General features: G+C 39.6%; 1 protein-coding gene across 8 annotated transcripts in view; it reads left to right on the forward strand.

Annotated features, from left to right (window-relative positions):
- TANC1 (tetratricopeptide repeat, ankyrin repeat and coiled-coil containing 1) overlaps nucleotides 1–18,318 on the forward strand; it is an 86,561-nt gene that overhangs the window by 16,115 nt on the left and 52,128 nt on the right. For all 8 annotated transcript variants that reach the window (XM_061363812.1, XM_061363814.1, XM_061363815.1 and 5 more), the window contains exon 2: nucleotides 5,991–6,065. In XM_061363812.1, coding sequence (XP_061219796.1) covers nucleotides 6,005–6,065 — 61 coding nt within the window. In that variant the 5' untranslated portion in view covers nucleotides 5,991–6,004. The remainder of the gene's footprint in view (nucleotides 1–5,990; nucleotides 6,066–18,318) is intronic.

The raw sequence follows: 18,318 nt of genomic DNA on the forward strand, positions 1-18,318 counted from the left end.
ATGAAGAAATTTTTCCCTGAAGCTGAAATGCTTTTGGATACCTGTCCTAAAGCTTTACAGTTCGTGTAACTAAGTTTGCTGTTGGGCTTTTCGGTTTGGTTTGGTTATTTAAAAAAACACATAGCTTATTTGTAATCAGGATTTTGAAACTGTAGAATTTGCTTCATTTCCTAAATGGTTCAAGTACACACCTTTGTGGAATGTGAATGAATGTAGAAAAACCTAAGGTGCTGGCCTAAGGACAGTTTATTTTGTTGTATTTTTCTGCCTGCCCAGAGCCCTTAGCGCTTTGTCTCTCCTTGGGTGTAATTGACATACCAAAAGGTGAATTTCTTTGGAAGTGTTTATCTTTCATTTTTTGCAGCATTTTATAGGGGAGAAGTCAGGAAATGGACTTTGCTCCCAGGTAATGGGCAACTTTGGTATTGGCACAGTATGTGTCTTGAATAAGCAACTGTCTCGCGTGCCATTTCTGTTCTGTAGTGGAACAGATCCTTGGAGAACCAACTGTCTGCACAGCAGGGAAGTTGGCCTCAATTCCAAAAAGAGAAAATCTAGGATGGAATTGTCCTTGATTCCTTTTGTTTGATCTCTTATTACCCCTAACCTGTATCCTAAGATAGGAGTGTTATATACTGTAAAATTTCAGTTCTGTATCAAGCCTCTCTGTTCTGCCTAATAGGAAATTTATACTTGCCATGTTTGCAAAATAAGAAAGTTAAATATGATGTGTTTGTATAGGTGTTCTTTCTTTTTTTCTTTGTTGTTTTTATTTGCCACTCTGATCTAGCTATGTAGAGTATTGTACTCGGATTCTGAAATTCATTAACAGCTCCAGATCTACCGTTGCATAATGCAGACTTTCTAACATGGCACATGGTTAAAATATGGAAAAGAAAAATATTTTCATTTAAAAAGGAGAGTGTAATAAATACATTTGGACTTCTATTTTCTTTGATGTTTTATCTTGGGAGGTAATCTGGGAGAGGGTGTTTGTGTATTTAGATGCTTAGTTATTTTTCTTTCCTTTTGGAATCTAATAATTAGAATTTTTTTTATCTTGTAGTACTGGGAGGCATATGCCATTTAAAGTAAGAGTGAGGGAGGTATAATGTACTTTCTACTACATTACAGCTTCTGTAATGGTTTTATTCTAGTCCATGCTGTTCTCCTCAGAGGCAGAAAGTGTCCTCTCTATAGCCCCTGAGCTGGATTGTATGTTGCCTCTGCTAGGAGTTCGATCTGAGGCGAGTTTTGTTGGACAAAGGGAACATATTTGAACCAACCTAAGGGATTTAGTGCTGTATTTCCTGCTATTCCCATCCCCCTCCCTCAGTATGTTAAATACATTTCAAGGCATTTCTCTTTTTTGGAGTGTGAGTGGGGGTTATCCTTTAAAAGCAGTACATGCAGTATAACGGCCTGCAGGATGTATAGGCTCAAAGGGAATAGTGCATTGTAAATGGTACAGTGTGAAATGCATGCGACATGTGGTCAGGGGTACAAAGGCTAATTAGAGGCCAGTAACTAGTGGTGTACCCTGTGGGTCAGTATTGACTCTAATCCTGCTCAACATCATTAATCACATAAGGGCTGATGTTGGAAGGGACTGTGGGACATCCAACTTCCCTGCTCAAGAAGGATCACCTAAAGCCACTTGTCCAGGACCACATCCAGATGGTCCTTGAATACTTCCAAGGAGGATGGGAGGCCCCACAACCTGCTTGGGCAACCTGTGCCAATGCTTTGTCACCTTTACAGTAAGAAGGTATTCCTGATGTCTAGAGGGAACCTCCTGTGTTTCAGTTTGTGCTGATTGCCTCTTTGTTCATTGGATTACTGTTCGCACCCATTACTTTTTCCACTGACTATTTTTAAGCTCACATTTCTCTTTGAACTGCTAAGGAAGGTTGCTTTAGCATTGCACCTGTTCAAGATCCTTTAAATGTGGTTTATGATTACCGTATTTTTCTTAAGAAAGATCCAGTTCTCTTGCATCAGTGTTATTGTCTTTGCTTGCAGTAGGCTTCCCCCCACGATGATCAGCTCTGTGAAGCCAAACTTTTTAATAATTGCCTTCTTGTATTTGGTTCCAGTTGCGTTACACCACTAAGCTATATCGCTTTTGGAAAGAAAGAAAAAAAACAAACCATGCAATGGTCTCTGTAGGGCAGAGCTAGATGAGACATGCTCTGTGAACTTTAGCAACCCTTCAGGTACTATTTCTTCCAAAAAATCGTATGGTGATACCAGTTGGATTTTAATAAAGTCACTACTGTTCAGCAAGACTTTAAAGATTTTAAAATGTTTGTAAGTAAAATTTACCATACAGCATTGGGGTATGTTGGTACAATATACACTGAATAATTTTAGAGGAAACATTAATATTTCAAAGCCAGGCAGAAACTGGGAAATGCCAAATTAAGAATGTCTCTGCAGCTCTAATTTGACTTCCCATCCTTCTACATACACTTTATGTTTCAGCCTTGCGTTATATGACTGAACACAGTTTTCTTCACTAAATGCTCTAACAACCAAGAATGCTTACTAGTAACATTAAAAGCTATAATACCCTAGAGTACAATTACCTCAATTACAATGTACTGAAATGACCTGACCTGAGAAAATTTTAATTTAAAGGAACTGTCCAATTACATGTAAAGATGGATTCCAAAGAACGCAAGACCTTCAAGTTGTAATATTTAGGTGAAATTTATATATCTATGTTTCTGGACAAATGACCAGTGTTTAAATATGAAGCACAAAGTCTGTAATCATTCCAAACTCATGCAAGGACCAGTATCCTAATGGTGTGAAGTGGTTGGAAGGATTTGAGGTGAATCACAGCAGTTGCTGTCAGTTGTTGTGAGGTGGTTTTGTTTGGTGGTTTGTTTTTGTAGGTTGTTTGTTTGTTTGTTTGTTTCTTCGTGTTTTTTCATAGAAGCACAGAATCACGTAGGTTGGAAATGACCTTTAAGATCATGAAGTCCAACCTTTACCCCAGGACTGCCAATACCACCACTAAACCATGTCACTGAGGGCCTCATCTACACAGTTTTTGAACACTTACAGGGACGGTGATTTCACCACTGGTCCTGGCAGCCTATTCCAATACCTGATTATTCTCTCTCTGAAGAAATTTTTCCCAATATCCAATCCAAACCGCCCCTGGCACAGCTTGAAGCCATTGCCTCTTGTCCTAAACCTCTTGTGGCTTTTTTTCTTTTTCTTTTAAGGGTTTTGTACTAAAATTAGAAAGACCCTTTTAAAAATGATCAGGAAGGTAGGAAAGAGAATGCTGGTGCTGAGTTTGGCTGATAGGTAGGAGATGGCTATTACAGCTGTTAGGTAGCAGTGATGTACTCCACAGTAGTTTACACAGTTCTGTGATTTGGGAAGCATTAGAGAAGCCTGGTCTTTGAGCAAAGAACATTCACTGCATCGCTTGTAGTAATACGTTGTACAGCTTATATGCAGTGCACATTGGATGTGCCTGTTTTTACAGCCACTGCTGCCCACATGATATGCACAAGGAGGAAGCTATTCTGAAAGAATACTTGATAAACTTGGGAAGTGAACCATTTGGATTTTAATAAAAATATGTTTAAGGTGTTTGAGTGGTCCTTTGCCTCTGTGTGTGATACTGGTCCTGTGGTGGGGCTAGAAACGAAGTGTAGCATTCCTGGGCTCAGGCAGTGTGCAAGGGTATTCCTAGGTTAAACAAAGTCTTAGTTTGCATCTGGCTGTCCCTCATACCAGGGGAGCAGGCAGGATGTGCTTACAGAATGGAAGAATCTAGCACAGTTTATGCATAAAAAAAGCACAAATTTTGATTTTGTGATCCAGCCTTCAAATTTCTGATTTCCTAACTTCTGTATTACTTGGTCTGTCAAGAGTTGATATATAGGATAGATTGTTCCTTCCTGTGTAACAGTCTTAAAATATATAACAGGCTAATGAGGTTAGGTCTCTCCTCAAGTCTTCTGCTCTTAAAAATACAATTGCAGTGTCTAGACTGATCTTTGGCATTATCTTCTCCATTCCCTCCACCTGCTCCAGACCTGAATTCTGGAGCACACAATGGGACAGAGGCGCCTCCAGAGGCCTCCTTAGTACGTCACAGAGTGGAATAATGACTTTCTTTGTCTTAGGGGCAGTACTGGTCTTCATACAACTTACAAAAGTGGTTTATTTTCTTGTATCATCAGATAAGATGTTTCCAGCTGACCATGTCTGAGTCTCTCAGAAAATTTTTTATTCTTTTTTTTGTAATGGTGTACCTGAGGCCATGACTTGTTTCTCCTTGTTACTGCTTTTTGTGAAGAGCTGTTGTATAAGGGAGGAGTACTTCTTTTTGCCTTTGCAAAACTAGAAGGCATTGTGTACTGGGAAAGGGGAAGCAAGTGGGGAACACGTGGTGAGTGAGAGTGAAGATACAGTACTTAGCTGTCTTTCTTATCCCCCAGTCATTAGCTGTTGGGCAACATGAAGTATATGGTATTTCAAAGGAAGTGACCAGAGCTGCAGTTAAATTTTGCTTTTGCTTTCTGTGTGTAATCCTTAGATACTTTGCCCAAGACACAGCACAGAAGGTAGCATGTTTACTGCAAGCTTGCCCTGGGATCATAGAATTAACTAGGTTGAAAAGACCTTTAAGATCAGGTCTGACCCCCATACCCCAGGACTGCCAAGTCCACCACTAAACCATGTTACTAGTGATGTGTGATCCTAAGGAGTGTAACTCATCTTGCTTGAGGTGCTGCTCTGCCACACGAAAAACAGACACCTGTGTTCATGGAACTGACCTGGGGATCTGGGCATTAAATATAATGCAGGCTTGAGAAACCTCATAGCTTTCTAATGCGTACATGTTGTATGTGCTTCAGGTTGTTCATAGATGCTTAAGAACCATGTTGTACTGATTTTTCTTTCTGATTTATTTCATAAAAATAAGTGAACTTTCTGAAGAACCCATACTTTTTGAATGGAAGACTCTTGCTTTTCCTGTTGATTCCATGTGGGGTTTATGGCAATCCATTGTGTAAACTAGCATAGTCAAAACACTTTTTTCTTTTTTTTTTTTTTCCCCCTTCCAGTTGCATTTCCTGTGCGGCAGGTTTTTTGGATTTTTTTTTTTTTGATCGAGAAAAGAAAAGAAATTAGAATTTATAGGTGCACCAGAAAGCTTTTTGGGAAGGAAGTAGTCTTCATAATTCCTTTTGTATCATTTTCCTTGCTTTGTGACTGAAAATAGTTACCTGAAGCAGCTTAATTGTCTTCCAGGTTTACATCCCGGATGTATTTCTTTCTTAAAATTGTTAATCCTCTGAAGTTTGCAGCAGCTGCTCATTTTAATTTGATTGTTAAATTTGAGATGTGGAAGGCAGAAATGTGTGTGTGCTCTCAGGCATGGATAGATGGGCACAGGGGCATGTACATAGCAGGGCAGTAATTTAGGGAATATGTTCAGCTGTTTCTGTGTTGGTCAGCAGTGTGTTGCATATAGGTAAGGAACAGTTGTGCGGTGATACCCTGTTCCATGTCACCCATCTGTTCCACACACCTGAAGTTTGGAGTCTCCAGCTGGTCGCAGGTTTCCAACGTGCTGCTTGCTCCCCTGGCGATGCTGATGAACTCCCGTTCAGGAGTTAGCCCTTTATTCTGCTTTATTTTCACCAGTGTCTTTCCCTATCTTACACCATGTTTAGCCTTATAACCTTAATTATATGTGGAATGTGGAGAATGCTGTATTATTTTTCTGTATGAGAAGACAGCGAACTCTAGTTGCTTAGTTCAAATATTAAAACATTCCTTGTGCATCAGGAGTTTGCTTAATCAAGCTACATTGTAAAAAATAAATGTAACTATCAAAAAGTTTCTTCTGATTGCCTATTTTATTTGCATTGACCCTGTCTTTACTTCGTTCGTTTTTGTGTGAGTGGATGTTATTAATGTTACATTTATTTTTGTTTCTTTTTATTATCCTTTAGGAGCAACATTTAAAATGTTAAAGGCAGTTTTAAAAAAGAGCCGAGAGGGTGGAAAAGGGAACAAGAAAGACTCAGGTATGAATATTAATGACATATTTTATGATGTAGATGAGTTGTGTGTTATAAACCCAGCAATTAAATGTATTCTGTCCCAGCAATGATGCCCTATCTGGAGGGCTGTGGGAGACTCCTTTGCTGATGCCAGCATTAGGGAGGTTTGTCAGCCCTTGGCCCTCTGCTTGGTTTTGCCTGCACTGCTCACATGGAAAGCTTAGGAGCAGATCTGAAGCTTCCTGGAAGGTGGTATCCGGTGCAGTCTTTCCCAAATCGCTGCCCAGAAGGGCAGATGGGAGCAGGTTGCGCTTGGTTCTTACCAAAGAATTACTGAGGGCTGTGTGTATTGTCCTGCCAGCTTAAATATGGCCCAAAGCCAGAGGTTCAGAACCCTGAACTGTAGAAATATATTTTAAACTACTTACTCAATTATATCGTAGAAAAAAGCCCATATGTATTACGTGGGATAGAATTTTAATTATTCATTATTTTTTAGATAAAAAATTATTGACAGTAAATTTAGTGAAAACATTTTAAGTTGGTTATCAAACTTCTGTCATGTTCTAGTCTTTAACTACAGAGATTTTTGAAGGCTAAATCATTAATAAATTTTAATTTAAAGCTTACCTTACTATTAATCATAAATTTAGAAAGCTATGACTTACCTGTATTGCCTTTCAGAGAAAAGGGTAACCAAGAGCTCTTTAATTGCCATTTTTGAGGACAGCGAAGGAGCAGCAATGTCCTTTGAAAAGGAACAATAGTTAGAGAAGTACAGGTGCTGGCAGCTGAGAATTAAAATTGCATGCTCTGTGCAGGCCGTTCTGAAGTCTGCTGCAGTAGCTAGAAGGCTGACGGACCTGAGGAGCAGTCACATCTTTTTCACAGTTAAATATTTAACTTCAGACTATTAATGCTGGATAACACATAGAATCATAGAATCAGAATAGTTAGGGTTGAAAAGGACCTTAAGATCATCAAGTTCCAACCCCCCTGTCATGGGCAGGGACACCTCACACTAAACCGTATCACCCAAGGCCTCGTCCAACCTGGCCTTGAACACTGCCAGGGATGGAGCATTCACAGCCTCCCTGGCCAACCTATTCCAGTGCCTCACCACCCTAACAGGAAAGAATTTCCTCCTTATATCCAATCTAAACTTCCCCTGTTTAAGTTTTAACCCGTTACCCCTTGTCCTAGCACTACAGTCCCTAATGAAGAGTCCATCCCCAGCATCCCTATAGGCCCCTTCAGATACTGGAAGGCTGCTATGAGGTCTCCACGCAGCCTTCTCTTCTCCAGGCTGAACAGCCCCAACTTTCTCAGCCTGTCTTCATATGGGAGGTGCTCCAGGCCCCTGATCATTCTCGTGGCCCTCCTCTGGACTTGTTCCAACAGTTCCATGTCCTTTTTATGCTGAGGACACCAGAACTGCACACAATGCTCCAAGTGAGGTCTCACAAGAGCAGAGTAAAGGGGCAGGGTCACCTCCTTTGACCTGCTGGTCACGTTCCTTTTGATGCAGCCCAGGATACGGTTGGCTTTCTGGGCTGCAAGAGCACACTGAAGCTGGCTCATGTTCATTTTCTCATCGACCAGCACCCCCAAGTCCTTCTCTGTAGGGCTGCTCTGAATCTCTTCTCTGCCCAGCCTGTAGCTGTGTCTGGGATTGCTCCGACCCAGGTGTAGGACCTTGCACTTGGCATGGTTAAACTTCATGAGGTTGGCATCAGCCCACCTCACAAGCGTGTCAAGGTCCCTCTGGATGGCATTCCTTCCCTCCAGTGTATCAACCGAACCACACAGCTTGGTGTCATCGGCAAACTTGCTGAGGGCGCACTCAATCCCACTGTCCATGTCAGTGACGAAGATGTTAAACAAGATCGGTCCCAACACCGATCCCTGAGGGACACCACTTGTTACTGGTCTCCAGCTGGACATTGAGCCATTGACCATAACTCTTTGTGTGTGGCCATCCAGCCAGTTCTTTATCCACCGAGTGGTCCATTCATCAAATTGATGTCTCTCCAATTTAGAGACAAGGATGTCGTGTGGGACAGTGTCGAATGCTTTACACAAATCCACGTAGATGGCATCAACTGCTCTACCACTGTCCATCAGTTCTGTAGCCCCATCATAGAAGGCCACCAAACTGGTCAGGCAGGATTTCCCCTTGGTGAGGCCATGCTGGCTGTCACCAAGCACCTTGTTGATTTTCATGTGCCTTAGCATGCCTTCCAGGAGAATCTGCTCCAAGATTTTGCCAGGCACAGAGGTGAGACTGACTGGTCTGTAATTCCCTGGGTCATCCATTTTCCCCTTCTTGAAAATGGGGGTTACATTTCCCTTTTTCCAGTCGTCGGGAACTTCACCTGACTGCCATGATTTTTCAAATATGATGGCCAGCGGCTTAGCAACTTCATTTGCCAGCTCCTTCAGGACCCGTGGATGGATTTCATCAGGACCCATGGACTTGTGCACGTTCAGATTTTTAAGATGGTCTCGAGCCAGTTCCTCTCCTACAGTGGGCCCAAGGTCTTCATTCTCATAGTCCCTGTGTCTGCCTTCCAAGACTTGGGTGGTGTGGTCAGAGCCTTTGCCAGAGAAGACAGAGGCAAAGAAGTCATTCAGAACCTCAGCCTTCTCCAAATCCTGTGTAGCTAGTTCACCCGAGAGCTTCCTGAGGGGGCCTACATTCTCCCTAGTCTGTTTTTTATTTGCTATGTACCTGTAGAATCCCTTCCTGTTACCCTTAATATCCCTAGCCAAGTTTAATTCTAACTGGGCCTTAGCTTTCCTAACCTGGTCTCTAGCTTCCCGGACAACATCCCTGTACTCTTCCCAGGCCCCCTGTCCTTGCTTCCACTTTCTATAAGACTTTTTTCATTTGAATTTTTCTCAGCAGCTCCTTATCCATCCAAGGAGGTCTCCTGGCCCTCCTGCTGCACTTCCTTCTAGTTGGGATGCAACATTTGTGAGCTTGTAGCAGGTGATCCTTGAAGACCAACCAAGAGTCTTGGGCCCCCCTGCCCTCTAGGGCTATATCCCATGGAACCTTACTAAGCAGGCTCCTGAAGAGGCCAAAGTCTGCTCTCTTGAAGTCTAGGGCAGTGAGCTTGCTGCACGCTCTTCTCACTGTCCTAAGGATCTCAAATTCAACCATCTTGTGGTCGCTGCATCCAAGGCTGCCCTGCAGTGCCACATTTCCAACGAGCCCTTCCCTGTTGGTGAGCACGAGGTCAAGCATGGCACCTCTCCTTGTCGGTTCCTCTATTACTTGCAGAAGGAATTTGTCTTCCGCACAATCAAGGAACCTCCTGGATTGCTTTTGCTGGGCCATACCATCCAATTTTCTGATGAATTATAGCCCAAGTTATCTGTAAGAGTGACTTTATGCTGTTTGGCAATACAAATTAATTACTCCCAGATTAAAAAAAGAAAGTAAAACTAGATATTTGTTTAATATTGTAAGTATAGAATATAGACTAACCCATTCATGGTTTTTTAAGACCTTTAAAACGATGCAGTCGTATTTTGACAAACAAGTTATATATGTAGCTTGCATCACAGCTTTTAAAACTTTATTGAGTTATTCTGAGTCCTACAAGGGGAGGGCATTTTAAGTGTTCTTTTGCAAAAAGCAGTTGTGTTCATCTGGCAGGTAATGTGTTCTTCAGGAATTTCTGTGGTCTTCTGAAGTTTACACTCAACCAAGGTTTCTTTCTGAGTGACTGAAGGATGAGAGCTATCCTGAAAAGAAAAACCATTGACACTAGATCAAAGATGCACAGAAGTGATCACAGAGCAAGACGAAAGGCATCCTGTTAATTTTGTGTGTACTGCTGACTTGAAGTTACCAGCTGGAGTTGTTTAAACATTGTGGGCTAAAGATTCCTGTGGTGAGGCTTTCATTGGTACATTTTCCCTTAAAATGCTAGATGGAAATTGGTTTAAGCTCAAAAGGAAAATCAGGCTGTTTGGAACAGAGCTTCAAGCAGGCTTTGATTAAAACCTGAAGCTTGAAAAGGCTTCTTCCTGTAGGTCAGAAAGCAAATTTTTTTTTATTTTATTTTAGGATCTCACCACATCTGTCTGGATTAATGTGAGCAAAGAAAAGATTTTCTCCCTTTGTTTTTAGAAATACAGTGATGCTGTATTTCTGAACACTAAGTGTGGGACTCTTTGGTTTCATTTTTGTATGAGTTTTTTGTTTTGCTTTTTAAGCAAAGCTTTAGAATTTCATGTATGAATTGAATGTTAAAGAAACCTAAGTATTGGGAATAATAATGCCTGGCTGGTGAAACCTAGAGTAAGGAGGAGTGCAGGACTCACTTTTTAAAAGGAAGTAATTTATACAGTATATCACAGAGATTTTGGCTTATTTTGCATTTGAAGATGTGAAAAGTTTGAGAAGAAATGTGTGCGTTCCATTCTGTGTTACATCCAGGACTTCCTGTAAAGTTGTATTCAGTTTAATAGTTTTCTCTTCTGTTCCAAAGAACCTTCCAACTCTTTCAGCTGTAAGACATTTCTCAGCTTTCAGCAAAGGTATGAAGCAAGAGAAGGAGCCATTAGGCTTTGCAGAACTTATTTTTTCTTGCTCCTCTCCCTGGTTGGTTAACTCAACAATGACAAATGGGATTTTTTTTTTTTAATTGTAGGGTTGTCCCATTTCATGGCCCTTCAGGTCTTTATTAACAGCAGCTTCTCTTAAAATTTACTACGCTAAAGAACTATTAAGATAGTGCAAATGCATGCTAATGATGGAAGCTGACCTGAGAGACAGTTAATGTGGAAACATCCACCCTTCTAGCCACCATTTAAGAGCATTATGCAGTAGTAAGTTTAGATGCTTCTCTCAGCTTTGAGGACACATAGATTTGATCTTTTTGCTTATGAAGTTTTGAAGAAGTTTTCAGAATTTAGTAGGAAGTAGATGAGTGAACACAGCTCAGCAGTGCCAGACTAAACCCGACCAGGAAGACTCCTGTGATCTGTTTTCACTATGTACCCAGTTTAGAAATAATGCTGAACAGCTGGAAGGTAGTAATATTTTAAGCTGCCACAGCTGTTCCAGAATTGACTGTGTGAATGTGCTTGCAAAGTTATGATAAGGTGTTTTTGGTGAATCTCTCATACTTTGTATCCTAATAGACAGATGAGAGATGCTGAGGTGTTGAAGAGCAGTAACTCCTGAAGTCTCTGGCCAGACCACTGGGGTTGTTTCACTGGGACTGAAGTTGAATTGGAAGAGGTTTAAGTTAAACTGCAATAGCTTGTTCTTAAACTGAAGTAAGCCCTGTTGTCCCATGGGTTTACTCGTGCATAAAAGGAATGCCTGGAAGTCTGTGTAATCCAAATCTGAGTGGGATGATTCCTGTTTTACTGAATAGAGCATCCTGTTTGTGCATTAACTGTATCTTATTGGTTTTACATGTGTTAGCCTTGTGGAACCAATGCAAATAGGAGTGGCATTTTTTTTCCTGGATTAAAGGCACAACTGTAGTATTGAAGTCTTTAAAAAGGTTAAAGAACAAAAAGAAATGAGGATTTTTTTTTTTTAATAGCTTGTATGTATTTTGATGTTGGAATTTCCTCATTTGCCCAGATGTAAGGGCTTAAGAGCTGAAGTGTGCATATCATTTTTGAAATCTAGCTGCTAATTATGTTAATTATAATTTGTAATAACTTTTAATTCAGGGTTATCTTGGAAAAAAAGGGTTGCAAGACTTAAGGTTGATGTTTTTTTTATGGAGGCTGAACTGCTATGCTAAAGACTCGTGGTTTTTATAAACAACTTCTGCCCAAATCAGGTGGAAGACTGTCACATGGAAATCTCACTTTCGGATAGAAAAATGGCACCATAGGCTGTTCCAGTAGCAGTATGTTAGCAACGCATAGTTGGGCTCAGATCTTGCAGTTTTTTAATGAACAATTCTTCTTCTTTCATTGAAATGTGTTGATTTAGGTGTTGCTGGGAGGCCTTGATAGGTAGGTGGCTATCGTAGGGTTAGTTAAAACCCAAATGAAGCAAAATTCATGTGTATCTGCAAACATCTATGAGTGTAGATGAAAAGAGGGCAGTGGTGACAGTATGTTGTGTATGCATAGAACAACTTTTCAAAATAAAACTTACTAAACCTACTTCTCAACGTGGATTTCAAGAGAAGGTAATTGATACTGTACTTGGGTAAGCTGATGAGCCAAAGAAACAGAATTTCAGAGAAAGCAGGTTTTTGACCCAGGCATCTAGCTTTTACATCCAGCTTTCTTCAGGTTTTTCTGCAGTATGAAGCAACCTGTCTTTACACCCCTTCATATATAGTTACTTCTATTCTATGGAAATAAGTATCTGTAGATTGATTTTTGTTTTGTTTTGTCCCCCTTCCTTCCACTGAAGTGATGTGTACATACTTGGTAAAGGACAGAGCTCACGGGGGGGGGGGGGGGGGGTGGGGGTGGGGGGGGGTGGGGAACCCTACAGTCTGCATCTGTCAGATCAAAGTAGCTGAAAGTAACTATTTTGTGGATGTTTGGAACCAACCAGGAAGAGGGCAGACAGGAACATTAACTTTTGTGTCCAGGAAAGTAATATCTGTTTTTATAATACCTTATGTACACTGAACTGGAAATATCAGTTATTATCTCCATTTGTTTCTCAAGGTTTTAATTCAGTCTCAAAAACAAAGTAAAAATTTGGTATTTTGTTCTCTTTGTCAGGTTGTAAACATCAAATAAATATTATCTGTTTAAACTCTGAAAGAGTTATCAAGTCCTTTAGAGATTCCTTCAAAGGTATGTTTCTGTTAAGAAGTGGCAGAACTAGTATTTTTTGATCAGGAGCCTGCCAGAGTGACTCTCAGTAGTCCTTGTTATTTCTGCTTAGGGCACACCTTTTCTTCTTCATTGCCTTTTGTCTGTCTTTGTTTAGTGGACTTAATTTTCTAGATTTAAGATAATCTCATCTCTTTATTTCTACCCTGAGTTTCTTCCTAACTATGTTGGAAATTTCTTTCTGCTCTCTTCTGTGGTGTTTTCATAGTTGAAAGTGGGTCATGTTTTCCTGTTTATTTCCTTGATGTTTGAAAATTCACCTTTGTAGCCACTGGGAGATTCTCTGCCTCCGGTCTCTCTTGGAAGGAGCTGACATTTTTTCTTTTAGTATAGCACAGAAACTTCATGTCAGTAATCAGGGCCAGAAGACTGTTAGACCTCAAGTCCTGCAGGGCTACCTGCAAGCCTTGTCTGTGATGAGGTGACAGTATAAAGAATATACATAAGTTTCAGAATATACACAAACAATAGCTTTTAATTGTGAGTCTCTTAGTCGAAGTTCTACTCAGCTACTTGTTCTTAAGTGCTTTAAAATGCTAGAGATAGGTTTGTATTAGTATTTCCTGTTGGTTTTATATGCAGTCTGTAATTATGTTTTCCTTTAACTGTCCTAAACTCAGCAACTTGCCTTTTTTTACTTACTAAGCAAAAGGCCATTCAATATAAAATACTTGTAATGTATTCCAACTTAAAAAGAAAAGAAAATCCCGTGTATTAAATTCCTGCAGAACATGCCTAATTATTTCAGATGGCTTTTTAATAGCATGAGCATTGTCATTCTGTTGACCCAGTAGCAGGCCTGAAGGAACAAAAATAATGGAAGTATTGTGCTTAGTTTGCTGTATTCTTCGTGCACTAAATCCCAGCAGAAATTTAACTTCAAATGGAGTACATGGTATGCATGGAAACTTTACTGATTTCAATAGAAATTAATGTGGTAAGTAATTCGGACTTTAAAGTTTTCCAGCTTAAAGGCTTGTTATCCATTCACATGGTACCCAATTAACAAGGGACAAACTATAACATCAACAAAAAAGATCATGTTTAGAATGCAATACTATAGTCCTTTAAAGGCAGGTAATCTGGAGAAATGAGATCAGTGGTTTTACTTTCTGGATGCTGAAATAAAAGGTATTGAAGTGCTTATGTATTCATATGCATCAGACTTTCAGTGATTGACTTCATATTCAGATTTTTTTTAAATTTGGGCTACAAAAAAGTTCCATATTAACAGATCTGTATTAGATCTTGTTTGATTCTCCTGTAGATCAGACTTAATTTTTTTACACTGCTCTTTTGAGACTTAATTTCCTTTGCCTTTTCATTGTCTTGTATTCCGATATCTTTATCTAAATATCTTTGACCTAAATATGAGTGTACAAAGTTTTTGAACATTAGGATAGAATGGATGCTTTTATTTCTGCATTATGTTCTGTTGTAGATTAGTATACTCTTAGTTATTTTGTTTGCATGCCTTGCTCTTTATCAACATTATATACTAAAGTTAGATGCAATATGTGAATTTGAAATGTCTTCCTTTTTTTACGTATGATCAGATACAATTAAGAAACTGAAATCATGCTAATATTCTTTTTGAAAAATAAAACGGCTCAAAGGCATGAACTTGGATCACTTGCAGAATGTTCTGCCGTTCTGTGTTTTCTTTTTTTCCTGTTACCATAGGATTCTGTTACCAGCCTGACATAAATGTGCTCAAATTCACCTTTTTTTTTTTTTTTGCTAATGGCAACTAAATTGCTACGTTAAAGTGAAGTTTCTGTGCAATCTTTTATTAAGACTTGCTACTTGTTCAAGTGGTTTTGGAGTTATTTCCCTGTAGCAGTAAAGGTTTGCCTCTCAGCTGAACTTAAGTTAAATGCGAATATGAACCTACCTTTCTTGCTTTATGTTTTATTAAGGATTTCTGTCTGACTAATATATTTATATCCAAGCTGAGAGCATCAAGATACTCAGATTTGCTTCTGGGAGACTGAAAGGCTTGAAATGATTAAATAAAGTAAGTTTGCATTTTAAAAGTAAATATGCAAATTCAGTTGGCTTTTTTGTCCAAAATCTCTGTGTCCTAGGCTTTGAATTTTCAGTGCAAAGGGACTTTCTGGTGCATAAAATACACATCATCTAGCTGGAACATTGAACTTCTACTGGAATACTTTCAAGCTTCAGTCTGACTTTTTGTTGTTACTCTAAAAATGTCTTGCAACAGAAGAAGCATTGTTTCATGCATAAAATATGGAGCTGGTTTTGATTACCCTGTGTTGCTTTGCCCACTTTCTGTGGCTGTTGACAGTTATTTAAGAATTTAAACTCCTTTTTTTGCTGAGCAGCGAGTATTTAATGTGGTAAATGTCTTTTCCCAGAAGCTAATTCCAGTGATATATCCCATGTATATAAATGGGGAGAGGGGGTAAGGGGTAAAATCCTGCCCTTGAAATATATAAAAAGAAATTACTTCAGTATTTCTAATAATGTCTGTTTATTTTTAAAAATTGGTTGGGTTTTTAAAACTAAACACTACAAGAGAACATTAGTATTTTGTGTACTGAAAACGTAATCCAGAGTTCAGAAATAAATGCCAGAAAGTGAGCAAATAATGTCAAGTACCAGCATAGCTGGCAAAGACTGTCCATGTGGACCTTTTATTCTAATCTTTACTTGGTTGGTTTCACACTCAGTGCGCTTCACTGCTTCTGATACTCAGGCTATAATGAGTTTTCTTCCCTTTCCATGCCAGTTTCTCCCTTTCTCTGGTCTCTCCAGAGTCTCAAGAGCCAAAGAATGAAACGTGGATCTTTGCTGATGCGTGTATTTTACATGACAGAAGCCTATTTTCTCGTCCCAGAAGGCTAGCTGATGAACTCCTTCACTTATCATGAATTTTTCTTCAGCTCCTCATCTATGTTGGTAGTAGTGTGAGTGGTTACCTTGTCTGAACTGGAAAGCCCAGGTCACTTGGCTTCTTCTGTCCTCCTAGACTGACTCACTAAATTGAACTGGTTGTTCATGTACAAGTGCACAAACACATAAGCATTTTACTTTTGAAGGACATAAATCCTTTAATGTGCAATTATCAGTGTTTTGCAGTTAAAGCACCTTATACACAGTCACTGAACCATGTTGCAGAGTTCTGTCTGCAGTTGCCTCTAAATTCTGTTGAAAAATAGGATGGAACTTAGAAAAAAAACATTTTAAAAATATCGAAACCGCTGTGTTTTGTAATCCTTCAACAGTTTCTTACTATGTATACATAGTGATGCCTCATGCTGCAAAGTGCTTTATGACTTTCCTCATGCCATATAACTAGCTTCTGTTTCTCCACTCATGATTTCGTTCTGAACTTGTTTGTAAAGTCTTACCTTTATTCTGCTTCGAATAAAGACTGTCAGGAGTAACACGTGGGCACATTTGCATGTTGCATGTTTCTGTTTGCAGATACAGGCATTTGCCTGTAGATGGGAACAGTTTGCTTCTTGGGCTGTTCTTCGCAACTCAGCAGTTTATGCAGAGGGACCATGGGGTGTTCGGTGCAAAGAAAACAGATGCCTCGTGTAATGCTGTTAACAAAATTATCAGCAGTAGGTACTCTTGTTAGTCTTTTGCACACTCCCCATGTCAGTGTTACTTAATTCTATCTCAACTTGCACCATAATGGCTGCTCTAAAATAGCAGAGGAATTATACTTCTTAAGCTCACCTTTTCAGCATTTGATGGCAGAGATTTTCCACAGAGAATGAGTTTGTGGTAGCTGTGTATGCAGAAGTTATCGTGGAACTGCAGCACTGTGATGACCCAGGATTGTGTCTGCTCAGTTTGAGAGTCTCTAGAGATGGGGCTGTACAGCCTCCCTGAACAACCTTTTCCACTGCTTTGCCACTCTTGCAAGTTTTAACAGCACACCAAATATACAAATACACAAAGGCTAACAAATACAGTCATTCTCCATTCTGACAGAAGTGTCAGGGCAGTTTGCAGACAGAATATGGGCACGTAGATGGAGACTGAGCCAGCCGTCAGGTTTAATGCTGGTTGTGTTCTCTGTGGAGAATACTGATTTATTTCTTGTCTTCACTGTGTATTGATCTCTGAGGAGTGTCAACAAAAGCTAGCAGTGGCCTTGGTCGACACATAGCCGTAGACCAGTCCCATTAACATTCTCTCTTCCCAAGGAGAATGAGCAGTGGCTATAGCAGTATGTATAGCAGAGTTACACAAGTGCAAAGTTTGCAGCTATTACATGGCAAAGTTTGTATACCACTGCTTTGCTTTAAAGTTCATGCCAGAGTAATCTGGTCAGAGCTGGGCTGTTACAGTCAAGTTCACATTAGTTTGGGAGGCGGTGTCAGTAAACTTTACCCCAGGGTGCTTGCAAGGAGGCTTTTTCAGCAATAGGATCCTGTATTGTTAACAGTTAACCTTTCCCCCCCCCCCCTTTTTTTTTCTTTAAATGTTTTAAGCAGAACTGCAGAATTTTAAGATTTCCTCTGCTGTAGCACAATTTTACGTCAGATACATTTTTTTAAGCGGCTTGAGAGTCGTTTGTTTCACCTTAGTAGAGAGCTTAAGGAGAAAAAGACACAATCGAATATCCCAGAAATTCATACTGAGAGAAGTCTGTGGAATGCTGTCTGTTCTGCAGTCACTGTCAATATTCAGACTGAAGGAGTCTGTGTTTTCATTGGTCTAGCTTTCGCTAAACCTTTATTTGGAAGATTGCAGTCCTATTCCTTCATATTCAAATAATCCAAATTCCTAATCTGCACCAAGCTCCAGTTTACATGTATTTTGGTAGTTAGCATTCTTCTGATTTCTAAGCAGTGTATACTGAATGAAGAACTAGATGTGGTTTATTATGTTTAATACTGACATACCCACTGTAAAGGTTTTCATTTTAGTTATCCTCTCTATTCAATAGAAGGATTAGCTTAATCTTACACTTCAATTTCTCTCTTAGGATAATAGGCTCTACAAAATCATTACTTTAGTCAGCCATCCTTGTATCTTTTTGTCTCTTGAGGAAAAAAAAAAAAAAAAGTAGTTTGTTAATCAGATTATGCCTTTCAGTTACATCCCTAGGTGCAACTAAACTGGGATTTGATTTCCATTCTCAAAGCTTTGTGTGGGTGGTTTTAGAAGCTATTAAGTTGTTTCCGTGGTTACTTTGACCACTGGATAAGAACTCTGGTGTTGATTGATGCTTATGAAGAGTTTTTTGTCCAGAGGCTGCTTGGCACTGGAAAATGTACAGCTTGGAGTTTTTAAAAATAAGAAAGTGGGATTTCACAGGACATGTCCTTATGTTTTAGTTTGACGTTATCAAAAAACTTGTGAGAAGTCATTTTCCTCCTGTTCCAAAGCTGATGTTTGTCTGGTTTATGTTGGGATAGAGACTAAGAAATGTCATGTTAAGTTTAAAGTATTTTTC

This window comes from Neopsephotus bourkii, unplaced genomic scaffold (assembly GCF_033783945.1).
Source record: "Neopsephotus bourkii isolate Nb327-2 ecotype Australia unplaced genomic scaffold, CSIRO-AGI_Nbou_v1 NB_1181, whole genome shotgun sequence".
Taxonomy (NCBI): Eukaryota; Metazoa; Chordata; class Aves; order Psittaciformes; family Psittacidae; genus Neopsephotus; species Neopsephotus bourkii.